Genomic DNA, 12,086 nt, shown 5'->3' with positions numbered 1-12,086 from the left:
GGTGAGCTGAAAGTAAAAGAATGTAAGTCATATATACTGCACGCCACATAACTCATGCAGCACCCTGCACGCACACACTTTCCTGTGAAGGCAGAGATCCTTCTCCTAGTTTTCAAAACACAATCTAGGTTGTGGAATCTGAGTGACAGTAGCACGTACATGGCATCTGACTCAGCCCAGTGCCAGGGATGGAAAATGAATGACCCAAAAGGAAGGGAAAAAATAACACAAATATTAAAAAAAAAAAAAAAGGACAAAGAAAAAAAGACACAAAAAGAAAAAGAAACAAGATTCTTGCAGGTGGGAAAGAAAGATCAATCCTCTCCCTGTTTGCGAGCCCATGTCACTCTAGTTAAGTGTCCTTTTTCACACAAAGTATCAAACACTTTTTGTTTGTTTAGTGCTCTTATGGAAGGATGTTTCATTGCTCAGAATTGAAAATTAACTACAACAAAATGAAACAAGAGACAACTGTTTGTTGCTTAGCTTTAGGACTTGCATGGGGCTACCTTACAGCAAGAGAACAAGCTGGCATGCTGGATTTGTGGAGGGAAGAGGACAGAGAGAGATGATAAACAGAGAAAGAATATGAGTAGACAAAAGCCCCTGTAATCCAGAATCTTGGATTTCATTTTAAACATGGATTACCCGTTCCTCTTTGAAAATGTGCTATAAACCAATGCAAGAAGATGTCTTCCTGAGTTTGCCAGTGGCTTTGATAAGAGCTAGAGAATACCAGCAGTGACAGAGTTTTGTTCTTGTTAACTCTTTCACTGTTGATCAAAGTATACAAGTAAGGGTCACTCATTGCACAGTTCTGTACAATCCATAGACATTTGCCTACCAATCTACCTAATCTGCATTATATGACCTCCTCTGTGGACACAGGATGGTTTCCAAGGAGCTTGAAGAAAACGGCCGTACAAATGCAATGGCATTTTTACTGGATTTTGTTGGGAGTTTTTCTACATAACTCAGCCATACAGCACCGCAGGCTCTGCATCTTGGCTATGCCAAACGTTAACACCTCCTGGACATAACTTGGGCATTAAGATTAGCATGTGCAATGACGCCTCAGTGCAGCTGCTTGAGATCACCCAGAACTGCATGGCTGGCCCAGATTCTCTTGGCCAAGAACTGAAATGTTTTCCCTTGCAAGTTGAGTTGCAGACACCTCTGAAAAGAACTGAAGAGAGTAGGTGAAAAAAAAAAAAAAAAAACAAAACAAACCCACAGCTTTCCTGCCACAGAAAACCATGCACACAACTTTTCTGAAGGGACTCTGAAGATCTTTCATAGAAAGTGATAGGAACATGAAATCTGCATGTAAGATGGCCCCATAGTAGCACAGTGCCATTCACTGATACAGCAGAAAATTGGTGTGATTTAGTTACACTGCAATGGCACAGAGAAAACACTTTGGTATGAAAAACAGACTGCTAACCTAAGTTAACAGCCCAAATTCTGTTATAGACCCACTTGCTTATGCCATGCAGTTGCAGATAATGTGGTGCATAGTTATAGATTGGGGTAGGACTGGAAGTTCAACAACATGTGGATTGGGAGTAGGGCTGCATCAGTATAGAAAAGGACTATGAGCTCCTCCAACATGTTGAGCAATGTTGTATGTCCAAAGTAAGACATGTCCAAAGTGGTCTGAAAACACAAATGAAAAAAATACAAGTGAAATACTGGGCAGACTTTTGCTCTCAGAACACAATGACTTTTGGGGACAAAGCTGGCAATCATAAAAGAAGAAGAAAAAAAAAAGTAAATTACAACATAATTAAGCACTGTTTTCTAACACACATACTCCAGGCAAAGCCAGGAAGTGGTAGCACCTTCCCAGCTGCTATATCCAAACCTTTGAAATCTATTACTATGTTCAAATGTCTGCAACATTCACAGCTTGGTTTTGCTTTTTCACTACCCATCAACATCAATAGCGAGTATTATCTTCTAGACCAGCCTGTACACAGCTGCTTGGTTACAGAGAAAGTTAGAAAAACTTCTAACATGGGCAGTTCCTTACCCACTAGGCATCTGGTTAGTGCTACAAAGTAGCAAGAAAAAAAAAAAAACAAAAACAAAAACAAAAATGTGGTCTTCTCTCTAGTCCTCAAAATGCCGAAGATATGAAATAAGAAAACTGACAGATATTCTCCCCACAAATATGCCCCTGTGGAAAGCAGGTTACATTCATTCTGCCTATAGAATGAATTTAGATCATGAAATCTGATACAATTTAAAAACTTGCAAGGAATGCCTGAAAATAAACCAATTGAGCAACCACACAATTTTTTGATGTTGCTGTAATGCTTTCACTTCCCACTCCTCCATCTCCTCTTTAATTTATTATCCTTAGTCATGTCATTTGTGAACTCTTAGCATATGGTTAACTAGACAACCCTAGAACAGTTGACTACAGTATGCATCAAATCAAGCATGCATTTTCATAACAGGTGAAAACTTGCAAAAACAGTACACCATGCTTTATTATGCTGTAAATTTTCTAGAACTATTTAGAAATAAAAACAGCTACAGTTACCAACCAAGAAACATGCCCTATAGAATGCTACTGGATTGTTTTTAAGAAATATCCAACACACAAAAATATAAGAGCAAGGGTAAAATCAGCAGTCAGAAAGAAGCCAAAAAAAAAGAAAACTTCACTTTTTTGGTAATAAGTTTTGGAAGACAGTCACTCAAATCAGTTTGTCATTAAAAAATGAAATAAAAATTTCAACAATTACCAAGCCATATCAAATAAAGATAACATCTAGTTGCTATTAATCTGGTTTTGGTTTTTAAATTTTCTGAATTTTCTTCTACTTAATCTACAGTGACAAGGGAAAAAATAATTCCCAAAGCCACGTCTAAACAAATGCATAAAAAGGCTTTGTAAAAGGTTCTTATCTGAGTATCACTAATTTTTACAACTGGAATTATAAATATTGATGCTTAGCTTAATTCTTTTCCCCACACATCTTAAGAGATCAAATTTAAAGCAAAATGTGATAATAAACCCACTAACAAATTAGCTTCTAATGCTCTCTTGTTATAGTCAGCACATTCAAAACCTATTTTCCTGGAAAAGGTTCAAGTTTTTACTGGATAATTTCCAAGCAGCTCTGTGTCACAGTAATCTACCACTTTTTCCTTTACAGACCCTGGAAGTGCACAGCCATTATCCAAACAACCTGAACATACTCCTCTAACCCGAAGACAGTTCTAATGTTAACAAACTAACATCTCAAAAAGATACATAATCACACACAAACCTGCTATATATACTGCTGGGGGGACACTAAAGCATCTGACTAATTTAGCTTCATGAAATTATTCAGGTGAAATGACTGACTGTTCAGAGAGAAACATTATTATGATAGCATACACACAAAACGCTAATCAGGGTAAAGAATATAAAGAGATAAAAACAATGGTTTGAGTGTTTTTTTTGAGTGCAAAACAGTGTCAATGGTTCAAAGACCAGCAAGAAAAGGAAGTGCTTTGGCACACACAATTTTAAGCGTGTTTCAAATTATATGAATTTTTATCTGTCATGCCTGTTAGCACCCCCTGACATAATGAGCACTGTCTCTGCCTCCTTTATCTGCTGGCATACCATCCCAAACCAGTTTGTTGTTGTTGTTGTTGTTTTTAATGTTAAGGTACAACATGGCAAAACAGCATAGAAGTACAGTCATGCAATAGCTCTTCCAGTGGAACAGTCCTGGAGCTACACGCACATATATCATATGATTGGTTTGTCTTAAAGAGACTGTGTTAAAGATGTAGGATATGGCAACCTACTATCCTTAAGATCAGACTTGTAAGAGAATGATCATTTTGCATCTGCCCAATGTGAAAGGATGGCATCAGAAACTGGTGGGAACTCAGTACCCTCACACACAGCTCATCTGCAGCAAACACAGTGCTTGTTTCTGCTCACAAAGGAAAACAGATGCACAGGTTAGAAAATCCAGGACAAAGAATGAAAAACATAAAAACGGAGAAAAATGAGATAAATTAAAAGAACAGAAATAAAAATAAAAAAATAAGTAAGTAAATAAATAAAAACCATCAAGCAAATGCCAAAATTCTTCCTCCCTGAGAATCAGTATATTCTGTCTTTGAGGATACTGATTCCACAGAAGGAAAGCAAGCTCCACTGAGAAAACTATGGGGGGAAGGGAAAAATCAATAGCTGTCATTAATCAGAAGGGGAGCATTTAGAACTCCTACATAAATAACAAAGAAACTATCAGATTCATATCTCTACAAATTGCCTTAAAGATCTTTAAAGTGATCTACGAATAAGAAGTCAACTCCAGAATCATATTGCGGGATGAAAGGCAATATATGCAGGGAACATTTCCGTTCTTAATCATATATACAGGAACATCTGTCAGGATACGTTTCGCCATTTGTCCTCCCTTCCCCCCTTATGACTATTTTTCACTCAGTGAAACAGCAAAGAGAGAGGATGAAAGCAACAACAAAAAAAATATGATCCACCACCAAATCAAAGACCTGTGGTTAAAGAGGACAGCATTTTAATAATGGGGGATATGGGGGGAAGCTTTTTGCCACAAAAGGCCGAGTGCATTTTTCCCCAGAATCTCAGAGTTCAGTAGTTCATTTTTCTGTTTGCAGGACTCCTCTCTCATTTTCACGTTGGGAGTGGAGGGAGGAAGAATTCGGCTCCTTAAAATCACTTTGTATTATCATTTAATAAAGGGCAGAAATTCTTGCATAAATCATGCCACTTAAGCTGTCCTCTTCCTTCTTCCCTGTCCCCTTGTTAGCTTAGGAAAAAGAAATTCGCATCTGCAAGAGAAGGCAGAAAGCACCAAGTTCAGCTGTGCTCAAGGTCTTACCATAAGAAACACCAGTGGCTTCACATGTGCCTCGCATAACAAACCTCTGCTTCAAAACCATTTACAACGACCAGTGCAGAGAAAAGAATAGTGACAGCAGCAATGGGGTGTCTTCATTTACAGAGGGCAAAATTCAGATCTGGACAAGTGCACGCTGTCCTGATTTATCCTATCTACACACACCTGATTTATCCAGACACTCTATTCACATCCTACCCATGGACATTGGGAAGAGATTTTCTCTGCTCTGGACAGACAGTAGGAAAATGGTGTCTCCACTGTGACTTGGTGTCAGAACCATCTGAGATGTATAACTTAATAATAACAGTAAAAACTGGAAGAAATGCCACTGATCATACAGAGACCTGAGTTGCTAAATCTATAAGCGATTCTACCGTCAGAGCTTTTAATGTGGCAACAGTAATTCACTTCTAAACTTCCTCACAAGGTATAGTCAAAGACCCGTGCAGTCTTAGCATAAAATGCATATCATGTATCTCATACATGCATTTGCTTAATGCCTTTCTTTTTTTTTTTTTTTTTTTAGTGAACCCCTAGTGAGTCAAATTTCTGGATAGCAATTGCCAAAAAGCACAGACTACATAGCTCTTTCAGTTTTCCAATAGTTATAGATACATGCTGTGTTGAATTTCAGCAAATTGTCTTTGTTTGGGATCTTCATGCACAAAGAAAAAATCTCCATAGAAAATCCCCCTCCAATCTGCATTGACTAATCCTAACCCCCAGAAAAGACGTGGTGGTCAATTAGCTGTGGTGCCAGAGTTTGGAAAATCTTGAGAAACATGGAGGCAGAAGTCAGCTCTCCTGCCTGATCAGATACAGCATGTGAGCTGTAGCACTCGTGTCATATGCACTTACTTAAGCATAACGAGCAGGGCCTCTGGCATCAGCATATTGGCAGTGGGATGTAATAAGTGGTCTGCACTTCGCCCTGAAACATGTTACTGACTGCTCCTACAGTGATAGACCAATATAAATTCAGTAGCTACAACAGCTTGCATAAAGAGGAAAATAGTGGCAGCCCATTCCAAGTGCAGAAACAGCATTTAAAATCCACCCTTAGAGCATTTTTTCAGTAAATATGGAACCTGGAATTATTTACATTCTAATTACTTCTCTCAAAAATCCCTAAAAAGATCTTGTGTACTTCATTTTCACCTTCCTTAAATCAGGATAATGCTGCATATGGAAGAGATTTATTTAAATCATGCCTTACCTATAAGTCTCTCTCTGAAGCTGCCACATGGAAAAACACTGCAAAAAAAAAAATAACTCTCCACTTCCTGCCCCCCCAAAAAAGCAGTGTCTTCAACCCAGCCATACCTCAGACGAATAATTAAAAACAAAAAAATGTTTGCAGAAATGTTTTTCCTCCTACGATTCAATTTCAGGGATTAGGCAGTGTCAAAAAATTTGCAGACCATGTCTCACACATTCTCAGTATACAAAGAGCAAAGGAGCAATTAAACAGGGAGGAGTGCATTTTGGTTATTTCTTCAGGTACACAACTAAACACAACCAAAAGCACGTACCCATTAAGTCAACCTTGTCTGCCACCTTCCCACTATAACAATCTGTGTACAATATACAGCAGCTGGCCACTTTGTTTTACAGCATCTAAGCTTCAACCACTGCTTGACACCGGCACAGCCCTTGCACAAACAATACAAAAGGGCCAAGAGATGAGCAGCTTGTGCCAGTGCCACAACACAGCTGGGCATTTTGCTGCCTTTCCCCATCCTCGCTGAATTTCCCATTTCTGAAGGCACACATTTGGCAGGAATGGCTTTACCACAAAAACCGTAATGCAGATGTTCACAGTTTACACAGGAAAAGCTTTTGCAACACCTCCCCATGGTCATCTCTCTGCTCGGGCACCGGGCATGGGGTGGCAAAGAGCATCCCTGCTCCCAGTCCGAGCCTCAGCCCTCCTCTGCCCAGGTACCACCAGCAACATCGGCCCACCAAGTGCTGCGGCTCAGCCAGAAGCACCTCTCCTCTCTTCCCCACTGCACAGGCACACACAAAAGGCAGGAAAAGAAAAAAAAAAAAACACTATCCGCGAGGAGGCAGAAATGCCTCTAAATTGCACACATTCGCACCTAGAAGCAGGAGCTCCGGAGCATGGGGGCCGCGGGAACAACAGCATGCGCTGACGCTAAGTTTTTTATTATAGCCTGTGTGCACCTATCTGCATCTCAATGCTTCCACAGCTTTGTGTACCTGCACACCTATAAAGTTGGTACATAATTTACTTAAACAGGCGTTGTTCTCCACATTTGTAAAAATGGAACACTCACTTGAAAATAACCAGAAATTACATACTTTCTGAGATGGAGCAAACAAGCACTTCCGTCTCAAACACAGGATTGAGATTTTGACAAGCAGTGTATTAAAGAAGGAACTTTATAGCTTGATGGTTATATGTCACAATACAGAGGCATCCTTTTTTTCCAGTAAATGCCATTTGCTTATTTTTAAAGAAGACAGTAAAACTGACATAATAAAACAAAATGCTTAAAAATCAAACCAAAGCTTTTCTTTTCTTTTTTTTTTCTTTCCTTTTTTTTTTTTTTTTTTTTTTTTTACTTTAACCCAGATGTATAGAATGGTAAAGGCAAAATCATTTAAATCATTTCCTTAGTAATACAAGTAATATTTAAATAGATTTAATAGTGCTGCTCCAAACCAATGAATTATGAGTTTAAAACCTATTAAAATGTAATGTTTTTTTCCTGAGCTGAGGGGAGAGAGATTTAAATCCACTGAATTTTAATATTTCAGCTTGAGCTGCAGGAGGTAGAGAAAGTCCAAATGAACTATTCCATCAGCACCATTCAAGCATGAACATTTTAATCAGTTTTACTTCCTTGGAGTTCTCTAACACAGTTTACGCTGTCATTCTGAAAGCACTTAACACAGAGAGTGTGAAAAACCACCAAGGCTTGTTATTGCCTTCACAATTGATGGCAAATAATTTTGCAGACTTCCTATCATTAAAATGTCACTGCTAAAAATTGAGGTTCAGCATTTCTTGTGCTAAACTGCATTTTCTTTGAACACCATCACATACCTGTTCTTAAGTTTTTGGTGCATTTATCTCTTTCTGTGATAAACAGGCAGTAGCCTCCATTTCTGTCTTACTATCCAAATGCTGTTGAAAACTGACTATTTTAAAACAGGGGGAAAAAACATACTCTGATAAAATTCTTATAAAGTTGCAAGTTAAATTCCCTGGCTCCCTTATTAAAACGTAACCACATTCACACAGCATGTTCCGATTATATAGTACAATGGATTTAAAAAAAAATAAAAATAAAAAAAATTTTAAGAGAGTTAGACAGCTCAATTTAGGAATACAGGAAATGAAAACATCATTCCTAATTAGATCATATTACTGATTTAAGGCTACAATTTGTGTGTTGTTCCAACAGTGTGAACTTGCAGTTTTTAATTTAAAAACACGGCAGCTATGGCACATGACAAGATCAACTGGATGCATCATGTTGCTCATGCCGATGCACCGAAACTGGAGAGGGACACTGACTGTGCCCTACTAAGTACCCCACGCAAGAATCCTGCACCACACTGCCCAGGGCAAATACCACCAGATGCAGATTTACAATCCTCTTGCGGAGCATGCTTATGATACATAGTTTTGGTTTAGTTTTTCTCCCCGTATCTCGCAAGAAGAAGATGGATGATATTTAACTTGTTTCAGTCCGTCAACAGTTTTAAACTGAACATGACCTGTGAAAGAAGTCATTATAACAGTGTTTCATTCCATTAAACACAACGAGTTTATTGTCAGGAGAACAAGCAGTCTCTCCAGGTTCCAGGCTCACTTCAGTATTTTGCATTTAAACTGTACGGATCAGTGATTTGGTTCATTTACCAATGAAGATAGAATAATATTGCAAAGTTAAAAAGGTGCTTCATCAGATTCCATTAAATCAGAGAACATTCATATAAAAATATATATGTGAAACACAAAGAGAGACATGATTTGTGCACATTTGTTTCTTGTGCCATACTCCATTCCAGTAAAGTCCATTTTAAACTCTAACTGTAGTTCCTCCACTCAAACGAAAAACAGTTCAGCATCAACGAGGTGAACTGAATATGGCCCCAAAACACTGAGAAATCTACGCTACATTTGTATTTCAAAAACTCAGACACTGCTTCTGCCTTCTTCCAACACACAATTCAGTGGGTAATTAACAGATGTCTTTTGAAAAACTATCAACAGAGAACAAACACTGGAAGCTTTTTAAATATCGGTGTTAAAAGAACACAAACTTTGTCAGACTTACCAAGCAGCAAAATAATATAAAACAACATAATTAGAGATATAAAAAAGACATGATTTCTAATTATGTGCTCTGCTTTTTTTTTTTTTTATTGCTATTCACTTTACTTATGACAAGCCTTTTTGAGTCCCATGCTACATTTTCAGACTCTGAATCTCTCTAAGAGCAGGCATGAAATTATTGTAGGTATTCATGCAACTAGAACTTAAGCTCTCTTGATAACTTGCTATCTTATTTATTCAATTTTTAATGAATCTCTCAAAGACTGAATTAGATTACTTCCCTTTAAATCTGATGTACATGAAATTTTCAGTCTGTATTGCTCCTGTTTCTCTAAAATTAAATAGGTGGCTACACAGCATTTTTTAAGTCAACATAAAACAAGAGTGAAAAAAGGAAGGTAAAAATCACTCTTCTGAGGGAGATGAGAGCTATCCCTTTTTAATCCACAGAAACAAAACTCAGATATTACAAAGATTTCAAGCAATGGAATCTCAATTGACTTGAAAAGATAAATTCAGACTGCAACAGACAACATAGAAAATTCACTTCCGTCTGCTGGGGGCCGACCAATAGAAGTAACTGCCAGGCTCCCAGACAAGCTTCTAGCCTGTGTATATTTATTCTGTGTAGTTTAGCAGTTCATGAAGGCAGGGTAAACTTAAATAACAAATGCAATAGGCAGTATCTACAATGCCACATGCTCTACATCAATAAACTTAACATTTACTAGGAATCTAAGTACTTTTCACAATCTCCCTAATATATGCAAGGGCGAATGACAAAAACGTACACAGACTGCGACATATTCGTATGCATGCGTGTGCATGTACACACGCACACACACAAGGGTACATGCACATACACACCAACACTACATACACACATGCAAAGCAGACATATAAAAACTTCTACAACAAAGAAGCCAACCTTTAGCTACTTACTTTATGCAAAGAATGTTAATAGAAGGCAATATTTTTGGTTAGGTAATGAAAACTAATTGGGAAATTATTCATCTCCCACTCTCCCCACTGGAGCGTAAAAGACGTACAACAAATGTTATTCATGATTCTACACGACTCGCTCTGATTCACCCCCTTCTTTCTAACGGGTACTTCAGAGGAAATAAAGGTTACTCTTTTCCATTTATATCTTCTAATTGACTACCGGTGTTTTCTTGTGGTCAGAGGGATACAAAATAGAGTTAGAAACAGCCTATTAAAAACAAGCTACAATCAGACCACTGCTCTACACTACCGTCAGCAATGATCAGAGAGTCCTGATTTCCTTGTTAAAAGACAGAGGCATAATTGAAGCAATATCTTCACTTCAGATTGATTATTCGGCGACCCTTATCCACATCTTCACTCAGCAATTTGAATTTTAATGAAAGTAAATGGAATAATTAGCATTTCAAAGTGTGTTTGATACACTGAATAAAAAAAAGGAAAAGACTTTTATGTATAATCTATACACAAAAGAAAAAGCGTTTGGGAGGGGGCAGAATATGGGAAGTACAGTTGTAGTGTCTTCATTAGAATAACTTAAACAACTGCTTTTACCAGCTGCATAATTATACATGTGAATAATGTGCTATTAAGCTATGACTTCTCACCTTTATTTTATGTAGTGTGAGCAGCCATGGCTTTTGTTGTTATGCCTTTCCTCTCCACTCATAAAATGTAAACACTGTGGCTGCCCACACCCATAAACCTTGCAGGGCTTCTGTACTACCAGCCAATACTGCTGGTCGTAAAGCTTTTAAAAGGGGGGCTCCCCACACCTGTATTTTTAGACAACTGGGACTGGATCCTGTGAATGAACTGGGGAAGGGTTATTGTGCTTTTTTTCCTTTATTTAAGCAAAAGGTAGCTGAATTATTTCTTAGCATTCAGAGAGAAATGTGTGGCGGATATTTATGGTCTCGGGACACCACACAGAAAAACACACGGGCAACAGTGAGGGGAATAAACCAACCCCTCAGTAACACACAGCGCATCATACAAAGGCTATCTGTTAGCATGGCTAGGGAAGCAGGCTGCCAAGCAGTATGCAAAGGAAGCAATGTGGCTTAAAAAGGACAACAGAAAACAGCCACTCCGCTTCAGGGAATGGATACAACACAGACATTAACACTCTTAGTCTTCTCAGCATAGCACAAGTGGAAGCTTTCAAGCAGCAACCAGCTTTTTACAAAGATCAAGCTACCCAACTCTCTTCCCCACTGCCCCCAGCTTTTGCCCACCTGATCGAAATGAGTTCAAAACAAGAAAGAAAGAAGAAGAAAGCTGTTTTCAAATACTATTAGAGCTGAAACAGAAAGACCACATACCCCAATGATTGCGTTCAGTTCTGCCATGGTCACTTGCTTGGCACGCTCCACAGCCTGCACCACTTGTTGCTGGTGCTATAAATGAAGATCAGAAACAGAATAAAATTATTTAAAAAAAATACTACGCACAAATTTTCTTTTTTTTTTTCCAACTTTTTCTTCTTTTAAATCATATGCAGGGCTTGAAATAATTGTTCTCTAACAGGCAGTCAAATTCTGTGTATAAGGTAAGAGTAGGATTTTATTTATGCTATTACTTGACAAGAATTACACCCTTGCCACCAAAAAGAGCTGTTTTATAACCTGGCTGTATGGGGGACCTATCTTCCTTTTGTTCACAAGCACAGTGTGCTCCTGAATTTACATGCCACCTTAAAAAGCAAACCACTTTCCTCAAAGGCATGGAAACTTTTTCATTAAAAAAAAAAGGCACACTGGAAAATGAAAGGTATGTATTTTCAACAACCACACAGTGCCCACATCACTGAAGGATATACAGATTCTCTTCCTTGGTACATTTCAAAGCAGCTCAACCGTAAGAAA

At 38.2% G+C, this 12,086-nt stretch overlaps 1 protein-coding gene across 2 annotated transcripts in view; it reads right to left on the bottom strand.

Annotated features, from left to right (window-relative positions):
• LOC309890207 (transducin-like enhancer protein 4) overlaps positions 1 to 12,086 on the bottom strand; it is a 97,834-nt gene that overhangs the window by 45,195 nt on the left and 40,553 nt on the right. For both annotated transcript variants that reach the window (XM_082783880.1, XM_082783881.1), the window contains exon 6: positions 11,544 to 11,618. In XM_082783880.1, the coding sequence (XP_082640006.1) occupies positions 11,544 to 11,618 (75 nt within the window). The remainder of the gene's footprint in view (positions 1 to 11,543; positions 11,619 to 12,086) is intronic.

Source organism: Aythya marila, assembly GCF_965140915.1.
Source record: "Aythya marila genome assembly, chromosome: Z".
NCBI classification, from domain to species: domain Eukaryota; kingdom Metazoa; phylum Chordata; class Aves; order Anseriformes; family Anatidae; genus Aythya; species Aythya marila.
Note: the sequence above shows the minus strand (reverse complement) of the source record. Positions and strands in the feature narration are given on the sequence as shown.